Raw genomic sequence first — 21,288 nt, 5'->3', positions numbered from 1 at the left:
TTGTAGGTGATATGGAGGGGGATCAGATAAGAGGGATGTATAGAAGGGGATACATTGTGGATGATATGGAGGGGATCAGATAAGAGGGATGTATAGAAGGGGATACATTGTGGGTGATATGGAGGAGATCAGATAAGAGGGATGTATAGAAGGGGATACATTGTGGATGATATGGAGGAGATCAGATAAGAGGGATGTATAGAAGGTGATACATTGTAGGTGATATGGAGGGGATCAGATAAGAGGGATGTATAGAAGGGGATACATTGTAGGTGATATGGAGGAGATCAGATGAGAGGGATGTATAGAAGGGGATACATTGTGGGTGATATGGAGGAGATCAGATAAGAGGGATGTATAGAAGGGGATACATTGTAGGTGATATGGAGGAGATCAGATAAGAGGGATGTATAGAAGGGGATACATTGTGGGTGATATGGAGGAGATCAGATAAGAGGGATGTATAGAAGGGGATACATTGTAGGTGATATGGAGGAGATCAGATAAGAGGGATGTATAGAAGGGGATACATTGTGGGTGATATGGAGGAGATCAGATAAGAGGGATGTATAGAAGGGGATACATTGTGGATGATATGGAGGAGATCAGATAAGAGGGATGTATAGAAGGGGATACATTGTGGGTGATATGGAGGAGATCAGATAAGAGGGATGTATAGAAGGGGATACATTGTGGGTGATATGGAGGAGATCAGATAAGAGGGATGTATAGAAGGTGATACATTGTGGATGATATGGAGGGGATCAGATAAGAGGGATGTATAGAAGGGGATACATTGTGGATGATATGGAGAGGATCAGATAAGAGGGATGTATAGAAGGGGATACATTGTGGGTGATATGGAGGGGATCAGATAAGAGGGATGTATAGAAGGGGATACATTGTTGATGGATATGGAGGAGATCAGATAAGAGGGATGTATAGAAGGTGATACATTGTGGGTGATATGGAGGAGATCAGATAAGAGGGATGTATAGAAGGGGATACATTGTAGGTGATATGGAGGAGATCAGATAAGAGGGATGTATAGAAGGGGATACATTGTGGATGATATGGAGGGGATCAGATAAGAGGGATGTATAGAAGGGGATACATTGTGGGTGATATGGAGGGGATCAGATAAGAGGGATGTATAGAAGGGGATACATTGTGGATGATATGGAGGGGATCAGATAAGAGGGATGTATAGAAGGGGATACATTGTGGGTGATATGGAGGGGATCAGATAAGAGGGATGTATAGAAGGGGATACATTGTGGATGATATGGAGGAGATCAGATAAGAGGGATGTATAGAAGGGGATACATTGTAGGTGATATGGAGGGGATCAGATAAGAGGGATGTATAGAAGGGGATGATACATTGTTGATGGATATGGAGGAGATGGGCCACTTACCTTCAGAACCCAACTGAACCCAAACTTTGGGTGCATGAACTCAATGAGACGGAGGAGCCACTCCAGAGTCTTAATATCTCCATCAAACCGATCCCGGAGATCAATGTACTGGGCCTGGAGAAAAGGGCAGATGCCGTTTTACCCAATAGGGAGGAACAGGGCCTTATGTACAGTACATATTTACCCATCACCCAATTGGTAGGGTAGGTAGGTAGCCTCACCTTCACAGCCACCTCCGTCCCGTCATGTAAGGTGGCGCGGTGCACTTGGGCCAGACTTGCCGCTGCCATCGGCTGTTGGTCAAATTTTTGGAAGAGCTTCTCAGCGGATTCACCAAAATCTTCCAGCAGAATCTCATTTACCTGCAGCAGAGCGAGGAGGAGAGTCAGGACCGCGCGTTCACAACCTTCTCCTGCTTACAGGTCACCGGGAAGGTTCATCTCAGGAGGTCCGCTGTACCGGTCATGCCGCGTACACACCACCGGACTTCCCGGCAGACTAGGTCAGACGGACAATCCGATCGTTTTTCATACAAATATAAAAAATTGAAAAAAAATCAGACGGACCAAGTCCATTCGTTCGGAAAGTCCGTCAGGAAGTCCGGTCGTGTGTAGGCGGCATGATAGAACTCAGAGCTGGATCAGAATGCACGCCGCCTATCCTCATCTACATGCCCCTTACTCTGCCAAAATCACCGGGCGGCACACATCCAGAAAGTAAGATGGAGCTGATCCAGGCCTTTCTAGGTGGACATGGAGCAGGGTGTGGCTCAGGTGCTGGACCCCCCCCCCCCCCCCCGACACCACAGTCACCAACCAGATACAGCTACCTCTCAACGCCCAGAGACTCTGGTTTGCTGGTAGTCTACAAGCCTGGATTGGTAATGAAGAGCGATGTCACAGGCAATGCAAATGACAGAACACAGGAGGGCAGCTCACCTCTTTTCTCCCAGCCCCACCTACATCTCACCTCTGGTCTCCCAGCCCCACCTACAGCTCACCTCTGGTCTCCCAGCCCCACCTACAGCTCACCTCTGGTCTCCCAGCCCCACCTACAGCTCACCTCTGGTCTCCCAGCCCCACCTACAGCTCACCTCTGGTCTCCCAGCCCCACCTACAGCTCACCTCTGGTCTCCCAGCCCCACCTACATCTCACCGTTGGTCTCCCAGCCCCACCTACAGCTCACCTCTGGTCTCCCAGCCCCACCTACATCTCACCTCTGGTCTCCCAGCCCCACCTACATCTCACCTCTGGTCTCCCAGCCCCACCTACATCTCACCTCTGGTCTCCCAGCCCCACCTACATCTCACCTCTGGTCTCCCAGCCCCACCTACATCTCACCTCTGGTCTCCCAGCCCCACCTACATCTCACCTCTGGTCTCCCAGCCCCACCTACATCTCACCTCTGGTCTCCCAGCCCCACCTACATCTCACCTCTGGTCTCCCAGCCCCACCTACATCTCACCTCTGGTCTCCCAGCCCCACCTACAGCTCACCTCTGGTCTCCCAGCCCCACCTACATCTCACCTCTGGTCTCCCAGCCCCACCTACATCTCACCTCTGGTCTACAAGCTCCACCTACATCTCACCTCTTTTCTACTAGCCCCACCTACAGCTCACCTCTGGTCTCCCAGCCCCACCTACATCTCACCTCTGGTCTCCCAGCCCCACCTACAGCTCACCTCTTTTCTACTAGCCCCACCTACAGCTCACCTCTGGTCTCCCAGCCCCACCTACATCTCACCTCTGGTCTCCCAGCCCCACCTACATCTCACCTCTGGTCTCCCAGCCCCACCTACATCTCACCTCTGGTCTCCCAGCCCCACCTACATCTCACCTCTGGTCTCCCAGCCCCACCTACATCTCACCTCTGGTCTCCCAGCCCCACCTACATCTCACCTCTGGTCTCCCAGCCCCACCTACATCTCACCTCTGGTCTCCCAGCCCCACCTACATCTCACCTCTGGTCTACAAGCTCCACCTACATCTCACCTCTTTTCTACTAGCCCCACCTACAGCTCACCTCTGGTCTCCCAGCCCCACCTACAGCTCACCTCTGGTCTCCCAGCCCCACCTACAGCTCACCTCTTTTCTACTAGCCCCACCTACAGCTCACCTCTGGTCTCCCAGCCCCACCTACATCTCACCTCTGGTCTCCCAGCCCCACCTACAGCTCTCACCTCTGGTCTCTCAGCCCCACCTACATCTCACCTCTGGTCTCCCAGCCCCACCTACAGCTCACCTCTGGTCTCCCAGCCCCACCTACAGCTCTCACCTCTGGTCTCCCAGCCCCACCTACATCTCACCTCTGGTCTCCCAGCCCCACCTACATCTCACCGTTGGTCTCCCAGCCCCACCTACATCTCACCTCTGGTCTCCTAGCCCCACCTACAGCTCTCACCTCTGGTCTCCCAGCCCCACCTACAGCTCTCACCTCTGGTCTCCCAGCCCCACCTACATCTCACCTCTGGTCTCCCAGCCCCACCTACATCTCACCGTTGGTCTCCCAGCCCCACCTACAGCTCACCTCTGGTCTCCCAGCCCCACCTACAGCTCTCACCTCTGGTCTCCCAGCCCCACCTACATCTCACCTCTGGTCTACAAGCTCCACCTACAGCTCACCTCTGGTCTCCCAGCCCCACCTACAGCTCACCTCTGGTCTCCCAGCCCCACCTACAGCTCTCACCTCTGGTCTCCCAGCCCCACCTACATCTCACCTCTGGTCTACAAGCTCCACCTACAGCTCACCTCTGGTCTCCCAGCCCCACCTACAGCTCTCACCTCTGGTCTCCCAGCCCCACCTACAGCTCACCTCTGGTCTCCCAGCCCCACCTACAGCTCACCTCTGGTCTCTCAGCCCCACCTACAGCTCACCTCTGGTCTCCCAGCCCCACCTACAGCTCACCTCTGGTCTCCCAGCCCCACCTACAGCTCTCACCTCTGGTCTCCCAGCCCCACCTACAGCTCACCTCTGGTCTCCCAGCCCCACCTACAGCTCACCTCTGGTCTCCCAGTCCCACCTACAGCTCACCTCTGGTCTCCCAGCCCCACCTACAGCTCACCTCTGGTCTCCAAGCCCCACCTACAGCTCACCTCTGGTCTCCCAGCCCCACCTACAGCTCACCTCTGGTCTCCCAGCCCCACCTACAGCTCACCTCTGGTCTCCCAGCCCCACCTACAGCTCACCTCTGGTCTCCCAGCCCCACCTACAGCTCACCTCTGGTCTCCCAGCCCCACCTACATCTCACCTCTGGTCTCCCAGCCCCACCTACAGCTCACCTCTGGTCTCCCAGCCCCACCTACATCTCACCTCTGGTCTCCCAGCCCCACCTACAGCTCACCTTTGGTCTACAAGCTCCACCTACAGCTCACCTCTGGTCTCCCAGCCCCACCTACAGCTTTCACCTCTGGTCTACAAGCTCCACCTACAGCTCACCTCTGGTCTCCCAGCCCCACCTACATCTCTCACCTCTGGTCTCCCAGCCCCACCTACAGCTTACCTCTGGTCTCCCAGCCCCACCTACAGCTCACCTCTGGTCTCACAGCCCCACCTACAGCTCACCTCTGGTCTCACAGCCCCACCTACAGCTCACCTCTGGTCTCCCAGCCCCACCTACAGCTCACCTCTGGTCTACAAGCTCCACCTACAGCTCACCTCTGGTCTACAAGCTCCACCTACAGCTCACCTCTGGTCTACAAGCTCCACCTACAGCTCACCTCTGGTCTCCCAGCCCCACCTACAGCTCACCTCTGGTCTCCCAGCCCCACCTACAGCTCTCACCTCTGGTCTCCCAGCCCCACCTACATCTCACCTCTGGTCTACAAGCTCCACCTACAGCTCACCTCTGGTCTCCCAGCCCCACCTACAGCTCACCTCTGGTCTCCCAGCCCCACCTACAGCTCTCACCTCTGGTCTCCCAGCCCCACCTACATCTCACCTCTGGTCTACAAGCTCCACCTACAGCTCACCTCTGGTCTCCCAGCCCCACCTACAGCTCTCACCTCTGGTCTCCCAGCCCCACCTACAGCTCACCTCTGGTCTCCCAGCCCCACCTACAGCTCACCTCTGGTCTCTCAGCCCCACCTACAGCTCACCTCTGGTCTCCCAGCCCCACCTACAGCTCACCTCTGGTCTCCCAGCCCCACCTACAGCTCTCACCTCTGGTCTCCCAGCCCCACCTACAGCTCACCTCTGGTCTCCCAGCCCCACCTACAGCTCACCTCTGGTCTCCCAGTCCCACCTACAGCTCACCTCTGGTCTCCCAGCCCCACCTACAGCTCACCTCTGGTCTCCAAGCCCCACCTACAGCTCACCTCTGGTCTCCCAGCCCCACCTACAGCTCACCTCTGGTCTCCCAGCCCCACCTACAGCTCACCTCTGGTCTCCCAGCCCCACCTACAGCTCACCTCTGGTCTCCCAGCCCCACCTACAGCTCACCTCTGGTCTCCCAGCCCCACCTACATCTCACCTCTGGTCTCCCAGCCCCACCTACAGCTCACCTCTGGTCTCCCAGCCCCACCTACATCTCACCTCTGGTCTCCCAGCCCCACCTACAGCTCACCTTTGGTCTACAAGCTCCACCTACAGCTCACCTCTGGTCTCCCAGCCCCACCTACAGCTTTCACCTCTGGTCTACAAGCTCCACCTACAGCTCACCTCTGGTCTCCCAGCCCCACCTACATCTCTCACCTCTGGTCTCCCAGCCCCACCTACAGCTTACCTCTGGTCTCCCAGCCCCACCTACAGCTCACCTCTGGTCTCACAGCCCCACCTACAGCTCACCTCTGGTCTCACAGCCCCACCTACAGCTCACCTCTGGTCTCCCAGCCCCACCTACAGCTCACCTCTGGTCTACAAGCTCCACCTACAGCTCACCTCTGGTCTACAAGCTCCACCTACAGCTCACCTCTGGTCTACAAGCTCCACCTACAGCTCACCTCTGGTCTCCCAGCCCCACCTACAGCTCACCTCTGGTCTCCCAGCCCCACCTACAGCTCACCTCTGGTCTCCCAGCCCCACCTACAGCTCACCTCTGGTCTCCCAGCCCCACCTACATCTCACCTCTGGTCTCCCAGCCCCACCTACATCTCACCTCTGGTCTCCCAGCCCCACCTACATCTCACCTCTGGTCTCCCAGCCCCACCTACATCTCACCTCTGGTCTCCCAGCCCCACCTACATCTCACCTCTGGTCTCCCAGCCCCACCTACATCTCACCTCTGGTCTACAAGCTCCACCTACATCTCACCTCTTTTCTACTAGCCCCACCTACAGCTCACCTCTGGTCTCCCAGCCCCACCTACAGCTCACCTCTGGTCTCCCAGCCCCACCTACAGCTCACCTCTGGTCTCCCAGCCCCACCTACAGCTCACCTCTTTTCTACTAGCCCCACCTACAGCTCACCTCTGGTCTCCCAGCCCCACCTACATCTCACCTCTGGTCTCCCAGCCCCACCTACAGCTCTCACCTCTGGTCTCTCAGCCCCACCTACATCTCACCTCTGGTCTCCCAGCCCCACCTACAGCTCACCTCTGGTCTCCCAGCCCCACCTACAGCTCTCACCTCTGGTCTCCCAGCCCCACCTACATCTCACCTCTGGTCTCCCAGCCCCACCTACATCTCACCGTTGGTCTCCCAGCCCCACCTACATCTCACCTCTGGTCTCCTAGCCCCACCTACAGCTCTCACCTCTGGTCTCCCAGCCCCACCTACAGCTCTCACCTCTGGTCTCCCAGCCCCACCTACATCTCACCTCTGGTCTCCCAGCCCCACCTACATCTCACCGTTGGTCTCCCAGCCCCACCTACAGCTCACCTCTGGTCTCCCAGCCCCACCTACAGCTCTCACCTCTGGTCTCCCAGCCCCACCTACATCTCACCTCTGGTCTACAAGCTCCACCTACAGCTCACCTCTGGTCTCCCAGCCCCACCTACAGCTCACCTCTGGTCTCCCAGCCCCACCTACAGCTCTCACCTCTGGTCTCCCAGCCCCACCTACATCTCACCTCTGGTCTACAAGCTCCACCTACAGCTCACCTCTGGTCTCCCAGCCCCACCTACAGCTCTCACCTCTGGTCTCCCAGCCCCACCTACAGCTCACCTCTGGTCTCCCAGCCCCACCTACAGCTCACCTCTGGTCTCTCAGCCCCACCTACAGCTCACCTCTGGTCTCCCAGCCCCACCTACAGCTCACCTCTGGTCTCCCAGCCCCACCTACAGCTCTCACCTCTGGTCTCCCAGCCCCACCTACATCTCACCTCTGGTCTCCCAGCCCCACCTACAGCTCACCTCTGGTCTCCCAGTCCCACCTACAGCTCACCTCTGGTCTCCCAGCCCCACCTACAGCTTACCTCTGGTCTCCCAGCCCCACCTACAGCTCACCTCTGGTCTCCCAGCCCCACCTACAGCTCACCTCTGGTCTACAAGCTCCACCTACAGCTCACCTCTGGTCTACAAGCTCCACCTACAGCTCTCCCCTCTGGTCTACAAGCTTCACCTACAGCTCACCTCTGGTCTCCCAGCCCCACCTACAGCTCGCCTCTGGTCTCCCAGCCCCACCTACAGCTCGCCTCTGGTCTCCCAGCCCCACCTACAGCTCGCCTCTGGTCTCCCAGCCCCACCTACAGCTCGCCTCTGGTCTCCCAGCCCCACCTACAGCTCACCTCTGGTCTCCCAGCCCCACCTACAGCTCACCTCTGGTCTCCCAGCCCCACCTACAGCTCACCTCTGGTCTCCCAGCCCCACCTACAGCTCACCTCTGGTCTCCCAGCCCCACCTACATCTCACCTCTGGTCTCCCAGCCCCACCTACAGCTCACCTCTGGTCTCCCAGCCCCACCTACAGCTCACCTCTGGTCTCCCAGCCCCACCTACAGCTCACCTCTGGTCTCCCAGCCCCACCTACATCTCACCTCTGGTCTCCCAGCCCCACCTACAGCTCTCACCTCTGGTCTCCCAGCCCCACCTACAGCTCTCACCTCTGGTCTCCCAGCCCCACCTACAGCTCTCACCTCTGGTCTCCCAGCCCCACCTACAGCTCTCACCTCTGGTCTCCCAGCCCCACCTACATCTCTCACCTCTGGTCTCCCAGCCCCACCTACAGCTCTCACCTCTGGTCTCCCAGCCCCACCTACAGCTCTCACCTCTGGTCTCCCAGCCCCACCTACAGCTCTCACCTCTGGACTCCCAGCCCCACCTACAGCTCTCACCTCTGGTCTCCCAGCCCCACCTACATCTCACCTCTGGTCTCCCAGCCCCACCTACATCTCACCTCTGGTCTCCCAGCCCCACCTACATCTCACCTCTGGTCTCCCAGCCCCACCTACATCTCACCTCTGGTCTCCCAGCCCCACCTACATCTCACCTCTGGTCTCCCAGCCCCACCTACAGCTCACCTCTGGTCTCCCAGCCCCACCTACAGCTCACCTCTGGTCTCCCAGCCCCACCTACAGCTCACCTCTGGTCTCCCAGCCCCACCTACAGCTCACCTCTGGTCTCCCAGCCCCACCTACAGCTCACCTCTGGTCTCCCAGCCCCACCTACAGCTCACCTCTGGTCTCCCAGCCCCACCTACAGCTCACCTCTGGTCTCCCAGCCCCACCTACAGCTCACCTCTGGTCTCCCAGCCCCACCTACAGCTCACCTCTGGTCTCCCAGCCCCACCTACAGCTCACCTCTGGTCTCCCAGCCCTACCTACAGCTCACCTCTGGTCTCCCAGCCCCACCTACAGCTCTCACCTCTGGTCAACAAGCCCCACCCACAGCTCTCACCTCTGGTCAACAAGCTCCACCTACAGCTCACCTCTGGTCTCCCAGCCCCACCTACATCTCACCTCTGGTCTCCCAGCCCCACCTACAGCTCACCTCTGGTCTCCCAGCCCCACCTACATCTCACCTCTGGTCTCCCAGCCCCACCTACAGCTCACCTCTGGTCTCCCAGCCCCACCTACAGCTCACCTCTGGTCTACAAGCTCCACCTACAGCTCACATCTGGTCTAAAGGCTCCACCTACAAGACCATTAACATCCCCATCATGGGGATATCCCCCCAGAATGTAGGATACCCCATAGATAAGCCATTGTCAGCCAGGGTTGCCCCAGAGGAGGAAGGGCTGTGGCTAATTGACCTCCCCTTTAATGATGCCTGCAGTCCCGGGACCCCCATCGATTGGCACCGTTTTACCTATCTGTAAGAGGGATATAGACCATTCTTCTTACTAGCCACTAATGTAAAGGGCATTTTTATCATTGATTACCAATAAAAATTTTAGACTTGGGAGGATGTTACAGAACCAAATGGTATAAAATATTAATAGCATTTGTTTCCCACTTCACCAACATGGCACCTCGACATTCAGACCGCTCTGAGGGGTTCGGGGACAGTTCTAGTCCTAACAGAACAGAATCTAAAGACAAACCTCCTCCTGGAGCCGAAAGACAGCGCCTCCTCCTCACCTCATTGGCCCTCCGTGGCAGCGCCTGGTCCTCCAGCACCCGCAGCGTTGTGATGTACTCTGGCGGCAGTAGGTGGTTGAAGGTGCACAGACCTTGCCCAAGTTTGATGTAGAGACCCCCGTTCAGCAGGGCCCCATTCACCAGTTGGTCCGCCGTCCGCTGGTGACACCGAGACATGACAGCCTGGTGCAGCGGACTGTTCTGCCACAAGACACACAAAAAAAGGTGACACCATCAGACACCGAAATCATGGAGGGACCAAAAGATCTACAGCCAGCGGCCTGCCAAAGACATCTCCCATCACCCACCATGCTTTATAGTATTAGACATGTGAATGTTAAAGTGTATCGATGATCCCGCCAGTAACACCCTTTCTGTCTTAGGGTGAGAATCACCGTACTGTATGAAGGGGGTAGGTTGTCACCCAAGAAGAACAGGAAGTGTGATAGGACCACAGAGCACCCCCCCCTCCCCCATAGTATACAGTGAGGAAAATAACGATCGTCTCCCCTGTAGATTGTGTAAGTTTTGCCCACTTACATAGAAATGAAGGGTCTATCATTGTTATCAGAGGTTTTATATGATGGAGACAGAATATCAACCAAAAATCCATAAAAAATTACACAATACAAATGTTATAAATGGAGTAAAATAAGTATTTGCCCCCCTACCAACCAACAATACCCCTCCCCCCACAGACTGGCTCCAGTAGGGGCTCATGTGGTGCACAGATCAGTCCCATCAATGTAAGAAGGTTCTCCTAACGACAACTCGTTATGTGTATAGAAGACGCCTGTCCACAGAATCTCTTCCCTCCAATCCTCACCATCATGGAGAAGACCAAAGATCTGTCAGAGGAGGTCGGGGAGAAGATTGGAGACCTGCACAAGGCTGGAATGGGCTACAAGACCATCAGCAAGAAGCTCGGTGAGAGGAGACGAGTGCCGGAGAGATTATTCACAAATGGAAGAAATACAAAATAACCATCAATTGTCCTCAGTCTGGAGCTCCATGGAAGATTTCTCCTCATGGGGTGAGGATGGTCATGAGAAAAGTGAGGGATCCGCCCAGAACTACATGGGAGGAGCTTGTGAAGGATCTCAAGGCAGTTGGGACCCCAGTCACCAAACAAACCATTGGTGACACAATACACCGCCATGGATTGAAACCCTGCAGAACCCGCAAGGTCCCCCTCCTCAGGAAGACACATGTACAGGTCCCCCTCCTCAGGGAGACACGTGTACGGGTCCCCCTCCTCAGGAAGACACGTGTACGGGTCCCCCTCCTCAGGGAGACACGTGTACGGGTCCCCCTCCTCAGGGAGACACGTGTACGGGTCCCCCTCCTCAGGGAGACACGTGTACGGGTCCCCCTCCTCAGGGAGACACGTGTACGGGTCCCCCTCCTCAGGGAGACACGTGTACGGGTCCCCCTCCTCAGGGAGACACGTGTACGGGTCCCCCTCCTCAGGGAGACACGTGTACGGGTCCCCCTCCTCAGGGAGACACGAGTACAGGTCCCCCTCCTCAGGGAGACACGAGTACGGGTCCCCCTCCTCAGGGAGACACGTGTACGGGTCCCCCTCCTCAGGGAGACACATGTACGGGTCCCCCTCCTCAGGGAGACACGTGTACGGGTCCCCCTCCTCAGGGAGACACGAGTACGGGTCCCCCTCCTCAGGGAGACACGTGTACGGGTCCCCCTCCTCAGGGAGACACGTGTACGGGTCCCCCTCCTCAGGGAGACACGTGTACGGGTCCCCCTCCTCAGGGAGACACGTGTACGGGTCCCCCTCCTCAGGGAGACACGTGTACGGGTCCCCCTCCTCAGGGAGACACGTGTACGGGTCCCCCTCAGGGAGACACGTGTACGGGTCCCCCACCTCAGGAAGACACGTGTACGGGTCCCCCTCCTCAGGAAGACACGTGTACGGGTCCCCCTCCTCAGGAAGACACGTGTACGGGTCCCCCTCCTCAGGAAGACACATGTACGGGTCCCCCTCCTCAGGAAGACACGTGTACGGGTCCCCCTCCTCAGGAAGACACGTGTACGGGTTCCCCTCCTCAGGAAGACACATGGACAGGTCCATCTGAAGTTTTCCAATGACCATCTAAATGATTCAGAGAAGGATTGGGGGAGAAAGTTCTGTGGTCAGAGACCAAAATTCAGCTCTTTGGCATTAACTTGACTCGCCATGTTTGGAGGAAGAAAAATGCTGACTATGACCCCAAGAACACCATCCCTACCGTCACACACCGAGGTGGAAACATGAACACCATCCCTACAGTCACACACCGAGGTGGAAACATGAACACCATCCCTACAGTCACACACCGAGGTGGAAACATGAACACCATCCCTACAGTCACACACCGAGGTGGAAACATGAACACCATCCCTACAGTCACACACCGAGGTGGAAACATGGTGCTTTGGGGCCATTTCTCTGATAAAAGGTACAGGCCAAATTTGCCGGATTGAGGGGCCAATGGACGGGGCCGTGTATTGAAAGATCTTGGATAAGAACCTCCTTCCCTCAACCAGAACACTGAAGATGGGTCATGGATGGGTCTTCCAGCATGACAATGACCAAAAACATACCGGCAAGGCAACAAAGGAGTGTCTCAAGAAGAAGCACATTAAGGTCAAGGAGTGGCCTAGCCAGTCTCCAGACCTTAATCCTATAGATAATTTATGGAAGGAGCTGAAACTTTGAATTGGCAAGCGACAGTCAAGAAACCTTAAGGATTTAGAGAAGATCTGTAGAGAAAAGAGGACCAAATCCCTCCCGAGATGTGTGTCTGGAGACTAATAGGGCTGCTGAGAAGCTGTTCTAGAGCAAGGCAGCCAATCAGCTCCAACAACACTGTGTTGGGTTTGGGTTTAGAGTTAGAGCCGGTTCACACAGGGGCAACACGACTTCCAGGGTGACTTTTGGAGGCAACTTGGACACGACTTGAGTATGAATAACAGCGAGATTTGGAGCGACATACAACATGACTTTAAGTGACTTTGGCCATGGCAATTACAGAATAATCAGCTCTCGGGGGGGGGGGGGGGGGGGGTGTGTCCATGCCAAATAAAAAAAAAAAAAAAAAAAAAAAGGCATGGGGGGGGGGGGGGGTTCCCCCTCCAGGAGCATACCAGGCCCTAAGGTCTGGTATGGATTTTAAGGGGAACCCCACATGCCGAAAAAAAACGGCGTGGGGGTCCCCCCAAAATCCATACCAGCCCCTTATCCGAGCACGCAGCCTGGCCGGTCAGGAAAGGGGTGGGGACGAGTGAGCGTACCAGGCCACATGCCCTCAACTTGGGGGGGGGGCGCCCCCACACCAAAGCACCTTGTCCCCATGTTGATGAGGTCAAGGGCCTCTTCCCGATAACCCTGGCCTTTCGTTGTTGGGGTCTGCGGGCAGGGGCCCCCAGATCCTGACCCCCCACCCTATGTGAATGAGTATGTACCCCTATCCATTCACCTGAGGAAAAAGTGTCCAAAAAAAAATAAAAAAAACACAACACAGGTTTTTAAAGTAATTTATTAATCACCCCTGGGGGTCTTCTTCCGACTTTGGGGGTCTTCTTCCGACTTCTCCGTTCTGTTAGGCCTCTTCTCCCGCGCTCGTCCGCTATCTTCTTCCAGCTCTTTTACTAGCAGAGGAGCCCGGTCTCCTCCGTCCTTCTTCCCTCTTCTCTCGATGTTGACACTAAGCTCTCTTCCGCTGTAATGGCTTGTGCGATGTGCGTGGAGACTTATATTAGGTATGGGGCGTGGTCACTGGGTGATGTCACATGGTGGCCCCGCCCCTTATCACGTCACAGTCCCAGCATGCCACGGGACTTGACATCACCCAGTGACCACGCCCCATACCTAATATAAGTTGCTGCGCACGTCACACAAGCCATTACAGCGGAAGAGAGCTTAGTGTCAACATCGGAAGAGGGAAGAAGAAAGAAGAAGAGAAGAAGAAGAGGAGAAGAAGAGGAGAAGAAGAAGAGGAGAAGAAGAGGAGAAGAAGAAGAGAAGAAGAAGAGAAGAAGAAGAGGAGAAGAAGAAGAGGAGAAGAAGAAGAAGAGGAAGGACGGAGGAGACGGGCTCTTCTGCTAGTAAAAGAGTTGGAAGAAGATAGCGGAGGAGCCGGCAGAAGATGCCGGAGAGCGGGAGAAGAGGCCGGAGAGCGGGAGAAGAGGCCGAACAGTGCGGAGAAGTCGTAAGAAGACCCCCGGAGCTGTTGTGTTTTTTTTTTTTAATCGACACATTTTTTCCCACCCCCTTTTCTGACCGGCCAGGCTTCGTGCTCGGATAAGGGTCTGGTATGGATTTGGGGGGGGGACCCCCATGCTGTTTTTTCGGCGCAGGGGGGTTCCACTTAAAATCCATACCAGACCTAAGAGCCTGGTATGCTCCGGGAGGGGGAACCCATGCCGGTTTTTTATTTAAAATTTGGCGTGGAGTTCCCCCTCCAGAGCTGATTATTCTGTGAGAGGCGACATTGTCGCTTCAATATAGACGGAGATCCGACTTGGAGGCGACTTCCAGTGAAATCAATGGATACAAGTCGCCTAGAAGTCGGATAGAAGTAGTACAGGAACCTTTTCTGAAGTCGGAGTGACTCCTGTATTGTGCATTAAGACGCATCTCATTCACTTCCATTGATTTTCTCAACAGCGCGACTTGAAGTCGGATCCCAAGTTGCCCCTGTGTGAACGGGCTCTTAGGAAGGCCGGGGGGAGGGGGGGGGGGAGGGGGAGTTAAATCACGGCTGCTTTCAAGTCCTTAGGTGGCCGTCTCTGTGATAACGGTGAACAACCCACTCAGCAGATGATCGGTTTGGGTATATACATTTAAAATGAAAAAAAAAAAAACGAGGCTTTAGTATCACTTTAAGCCCTGAAGAAGGAGCGACTTTCCCCTGAAACGCCCTGGTCATACTCCATCCATTTCATATCATTATCCGGTTATCTTTTCCTCTCTGTCCTGGGGCACCCTCCCCCACCGCACACCACGCGGCGCCCTCCCCCACTGCACACTCACACCACACGGAGCCCTCCCCCACCGCACACGCACACCACACGGCGCCCTCCCCCACCGCACACTCACACCACTCGGAGCCCTCCCCCACCGCACACCACACGGAGCCCTCCCCCACCGCACACCACACGGCGCCCTCCCCCACCGCACACTCACACCACTCGGAGCCCTCCCCCACCGCACACCACACGGAGCCCTCCCCCACCGCACACTCACACCACTCGGCGCCCTCCCCCACCGCACACTCACACCACTCGGCGCCCTCCCCCACCGCACACTCACACCACACGGCGCCCTCCCCCACCGCACACTCACACCACACGGCGCCCTCCCCCACCGCACACTCACACCACACGGAGCCCTCCCCCACCGCACACCACACGGCGCCCTCCCCCACCGCACACTCACACCACTCGGAGCCCTCCCCCACCGCACACCACACGGAGCCCTCCCCCACCGCACACTCACACCACTCGGCGCCCTCCCCCACCGCACACTCACACCACTCGGCGCCCTCCCCCACCGCACACTCACACCACACGGCGCCCTCCCCCACCGCACACTCACACCACACGGAGCCCTCCCCCACCGCACACTCACACCACACGGAGCCCTCCCCCACCGCACACTCACACCACACGGAGCCCTCCCCCACCGCACACTCACACCACACGGAGCCCTCCCCCACCGCACACGCACACCACTCGGCGCCCTCCCCCACCGCACACTCACACCACACGGAGCCCTCCCCCACCGCACACTCACACCACACGGAGCCCTCCCCCACCGCACACTCACACCACTCGGCGCCCTCCCCCACCGCACACTCACACCACACAGAGCCCTCCCCCACCGCACACTCACACCACACGGAGCCCTCCCCCACCGCACACTCACACCACACGGAGCCCTCCCCCACCGCACACGCACACCACTCGGCGCCCTCCCCCACCGCACACTCACACCACACGGAGCCCTCCCCCACCGCACACTCACACCACACGGAGCCCTCCCCCACCGCACACTCACACCACACGGCGCCCTCCCCCAACGCACACTCACACCACACGGCGCCCTCCCCCAACGCACACTCACACCACTCGGCGCCCTCCCCCACCGCACACTCACACCACACGGCGCCCTCCCCCAACGCACACTCACACCACACGGAGCCCTCCCCCACCGCACACTCACACCACTCGGCGCCCTCCCCCACCGCACACTCACACCACACGGAGCCCTCCCCCACCGCACACTCACACCACACGGAGCCCTCCCCCACCGCACACGCACACCACTCGGCGCCCTCCCCCACCGCACACTCACACCACACGGAGCCCTCCCCCACCGCACACTCACACCACTCGGCGCCCTCCCCCACCGCACACTCACACCACACGGAGCCCTCCCCCACCGCACACTCACACCACACGGAGCCCTCCCCCACAGCACACGCACACCACTCGGCGCCCTCCCCCACCGCACACTCACACCACACGGAGCCCTCCCCCACCGCACACTCACACCACACGGAGCCCTCCCCCACCGCACACTCACACCACACGGAGCCCTCCCCCACCGCACACTCACACCACTCGGCGCCCTCCCCCACCGCACACTCACACCACACGGAGCCCTCCCCCACCGCACACTCACACCACACGGAGCCCTCCCCCACCGCACACGCACACCACACGGAGCCCTCCCCCACCGCACACTCACACCACACGGAGCCCTCCCCCACCGCACACGCACACCACTCGGCGCCCTCCCCCACCGCACACTCACACCACACGGAGCCCTCCCCCACCGCACACTCACACCACACGGAGCCCTCCCCCCACCGCACACGCACACCACTCGGCGCCCTCCCCCACCGCACACTCACACCACACGGAGCCCTCCCCCACCGCACACTCACACCACACGGAGCTCTCCCCCACCGCACACTCACACCACACGGAGCCCTCCCCCACCGCACACTCACACCACACGGAGCCCTCCCCCACCGCACACTCACACCACTCGGCGCCCTCCCCCACCGCACACTCACACCACACGGAGCCCTCCCCCACCGCACACTCACACCACACGGAGCCCTCCCCCACCGCACACGCACACCACTCGGCGCCCTCCCCCACCGCACACTCACACCACTCGGCGCCCTCCCCCACCGCACACTCACACCACACGGAGCCCTCCCCCACCGCACACTCACACCACACGGAGCCCTCCCCCACCGCACACGCACACCACGCGGCGCCCTCCCCCACCGCACACTCACACCACACGGAGCCCTCCCCCACCGCACACGCACACCACACGGCGCCCTCCCCCACCGCACACTCACACCACACGGCGCCCTCCCCCACCGCACACCACACGGAGCCCTCCCCCACCGCACACTCACACCACTCGGCGCCCTCCCCCACCGCACACTCACACCACTCGGCGCCCTCCCCCACCGCACACTCACACCACTCGGCGCCCTCCCCCACCGCACACTCACACCACTCGGCGCCCTCCCCCACCGCACACTCACACCACTCGGCGCCCTCCCCCACCGCACACTCACACCACACGGCGCCCTCCCCCACCGCACACTCACACCACACGGAGCCCTCCCCCACCGCACACTCACACCACACGGAGCCCTCCCCCACCGCACACTCACACCACACGGAGCCCTCCCCCACCGCACACTCACACCACTCGGCGCCCTCCCCCACCGCACACTCACACCACACAGAGCCCTCCCCCACCGCACACTCACACCACACGGAGCCCTCCCCCACCGCACACGCACACCACTCGGCGCCCTCCCCCACCGCACACTCACACCACACGGAGCCCTCCCCCACCGCACACTCACACCACACGGAGCCCTCCCCCACCGCACACTCACACCACACGGCGCCCTCCCCCAACGCACACTCACACCACACGGCGCCCTCCCCCAACGCACACTCACACCACTCGGCGCCCTCCCCCACCGCACACTCACACCACACGGCGCCCTCCCCCAACGCACACTCACACCACACGGAGCCCTCCCCCACCGCACACTCACACCACTCGGCGCCCTCCCCCACCGCACACTCACACCACACGGAGCCCTTCCCCACCGCACACTCACACCACACGGAGCCCTCCCCCACCGCACACGCACACCACACGGAGCCCTCCCCCACCGCACACTCACACCACACGGAGCCCTCCCCCACCGCACACGCACACCACTCGGCGCCCTCCCCCACCGCACACTCACACCACACGGAGCCCTCCCCCACCGCACACTCACACCACTCGGCGCCCTCCCCCACCGCACACTCACACCACACGGAGCCCTCCCCCACCGCACACTCACACCACACGGAGCCCTCCCCCACAGCACACGCACACCACTCGGCGCCCTCCCCCACCGCACACTCACACCACACGGAGCCCTCCCCCACCGCACACTCACACCACACGGAGCCCTCCCCCACCGCACACTCACACCACACGGAGCCCTCCCCCACCGCACACTCACACCACTCGGCGCCCTCCCCCACCGCACACTCACACCACACGGAGCCCTCCCCCACCGCACACTCACACCACACGGAGCCCTCCCCCACCGCACACGCACACCACACGGAGCCCTCCCCCACCGCACACTCACACCACACGGAGCCCTCCCCCACCGCACACGCACACCACTCGGCGCCCTCCCCCACCGCACACTCACACCACACGGAGCCCTCCCCCACCGCACACTCACACCACACGGAGCCCTCCCCCCACCGCACACGCACACCACTCTGCGCCCTCCCCCACCGCACACTCACACCACACGGAGCCCTCCCCCACCGCACACTCACACCACACGGAGCTCTCCCCCACCGCACACTCACACCACACGGAGCCCTCCCCCACCGCACACTCACACCACACGGAGCCCTCCCCCACCGCACACTCACACCACTCGGCGCCCTCCCCCACCGCACACTCACACCACACGGAGCCCTCCCCCACCGCACACTCACACCACACGGAGCCCTCCCCCACCGCACACGCACACCACTCGGCGCCCTCCCCCACCGCACACTCACACCACACGGCGCCCTCCCCCAACGCACACTCACACCACACGGCGCCCTCCCCCAACGCACACTCACACCACACGGCGCCCTCCCCCACCGCACACTCACACCACACGGAGCTCTCCTCCACCGTACACTCACACCACACGGAGCCCTCCCCCACTGCACACTCACAAGGTGCCCCCCCCCAAACGCACACTGACACAAATGCCCTACCCCCGCACTCACTCCACACGGCGCCCCCTGGAAAGAAGAAAGAAACGGCAGCACATCCAGAACTTCCGGTTGCCTTTTATTTTGCTACACAAAGATCACGCCTGAGACACCAAACTGAGGTCACGTAGACGACGCGTTTCACACACGCACACACACACACACACACACACACACACCCTGTGCTTAAACATTACAAATGACTGAGACAACTGATAGATCTTAAACAGATCGTCCCCAATATCTACAGGTGTTCTGGGGGGCGGTGATAATCAGTGATGAGAACACAGATCGATCACCAAACCTGAGCCCCGAAGAACCTGCGGCTGGAGACTTGAGAAAAAGCGCAAAGCTGAAGGTGCATGTACCCATGTATGCCAAAGAGTCCTGCATACACATAGGAACACGGACCAACAGTCCTATCTAAACATATATAGATAATACCATAAACCAACAAAAACCATATGAAAAAGGCAAAAAATAAATATACATAGAACGTGAAAAACGATTGATTGACTTAATGAAAAATAATGATATACACATATATGACAATAAACCAATCGTCCCAGATAAGCGTGTATGCATGTGCAGGCACACATATGTAGATTTCTTTCTTCCTTCCAAGTTTCCCACGGAGGTGGGCGGGGCCAGCACTCTGCAAGATACTCCAATCAGCCTCATCTCTATACACCTGGAGCGGCCGTTCTTTTTCTTGCACACGGCGCCGCCTGCCCCCCCCCCCCCCCACACCCGCACTCACCTCATCCTCCTTCCTCAGGGTCACATTTCTGGTCCACCAGTAATCTATGGATATGTGGGTGCCGATCTTCAGAGACCTGCGGGAGATAAATTGGAGAGATATCAGTGAGGGGGGAGGGGCAATACAAGGAACATTCAGAACCCCTTCCAGGACCCCCGCTCCTAGGTAGGCATTTTTCTGCTGTACTGGTGGCACCTAGCGAACTTCTCCGCTCCCTGCTCATCTCCTGATGTTCACCAAGCAAGTCAGGGGCAAATCGTTACAATATAGATGTGTGGTGGATCTGAGGAGTGGGTTGGCTAGATTTTAGGGTCTTTTTTTTTGGGAGAAGACTCTTAAGGGGGCGTGGCAAGGGGTGTGTCCCACGCCTACATACTTTTGCTAATTAGGTGTCCCTCATTCCCATCTCTAAAAGTTGGGAGGTGTGACATCATTGTGTCACAGGCGATGTCAGCCCCCCCCCCCCGCCCTATCACAGTCCCAATATATATATATATATATATATATAAAATGAGGGCTTGCAAGCTGGGCTGCCTGGCAGAGGGATGGGGGGGGGGGGGAGCACCGCCGGCGGGGTTGATCGGGAGCCGTTCTCCCAGCGATCTCCCCGGGGAAGAAGAGGAGAGCCGCGGGATAGCACGCTGTTACCGGCGCTTACATCAGAATTGTCACCGCTCTGCTCGACACAGCCCCGCCTCCTCTTGACCCGCGCCTGTGATAGACAGAACGGCGGTCCAATGCTGCGATTCATTTGATCTATCACAGGCGCGGGTCAGGAGGAGGCGGGGCTGTGTCGAGCAGAGCGGTGACAATTCTGATGTAAGCGCCGGTAACAGCGTGCTATCCCGCGGCTCTCCTCTTCCTCCAGCCATGCATTCCTCTGCCCAGGCGAGGCTCCAATGGGCACAGTGTGGCTGCAATAGTGGGCACAGGTGAGGCTACACTGATAAAGTTGTTGTTAATATTTATATTATTTTTGTAACTTATTTTTACATAAAACATTTAAGTGTCATTTCATGAGATCATTTATGAGGGCGTGTCTAGGGGTGGAATTAGGGGCGTGGCAGGGTAGGGATTGAGTAAGGCACAGGTGGCAAGTAACCTTTGAGGCTTGGCTAGTAGCTCAGGACTTGAAATTTTAAGCCCTGTATAATATATATATATATATCTCAAAGTTTGTATATTGATTGATTTGGGTGAACGTTGTATCGCCTCATAGAGGAGCGGGTCTCGCTGTGTGCGGACGATACCCCAGTATACCCGGCCGACACGAATGAGTGGCTCCACACTTTACAATCTGAAATCGATACATTTGGCGATCGCTCCGGCTTCC

At 58.4% G+C, this 21,288-nt stretch overlaps 1 protein-coding gene across 1 annotated transcript in view; it reads right to left on the bottom strand.

The window, feature by feature from the left end:
• ADCK5 (aarF domain containing kinase 5) overlaps positions 1-21,288 on the bottom strand; it is a 49,396-nt gene that overhangs the window by 15,590 nt on the left and 12,518 nt on the right. Inside the window, exons 3-6 of the mRNA XM_077493714.1 lie at positions 19,956-20,031; positions 9,869-10,069; positions 1,639-1,779; positions 1,418-1,531 (exon numbers count right to left, since the gene is read on the bottom strand). Of these exons, the coding sequence (XP_077349840.1) occupies positions 1,418-1,531; positions 1,639-1,779; positions 9,869-10,069; positions 19,956-20,031 (532 nt within the window). The remainder of the gene's footprint in view (positions 1-1,417; positions 1,532-1,638; positions 1,780-9,868; positions 10,070-19,955; positions 20,032-21,288) is intronic.

Source organism: Lithobates pipiens, unplaced genomic scaffold (assembly GCF_037356315.1).
Source record: "Lithobates pipiens isolate NorthernLeopardFrog02 unplaced genomic scaffold, aLitPip1_a1.2 Scaffold_19, whole genome shotgun sequence".
Taxonomy (NCBI): Eukaryota; Metazoa; Chordata; class Amphibia; order Anura; family Ranidae; genus Lithobates; species Lithobates pipiens.
The sequence above is the reverse complement of the archived record's forward strand: the minus strand, read 5'-3'. Positions and strand labels throughout refer to the sequence as shown.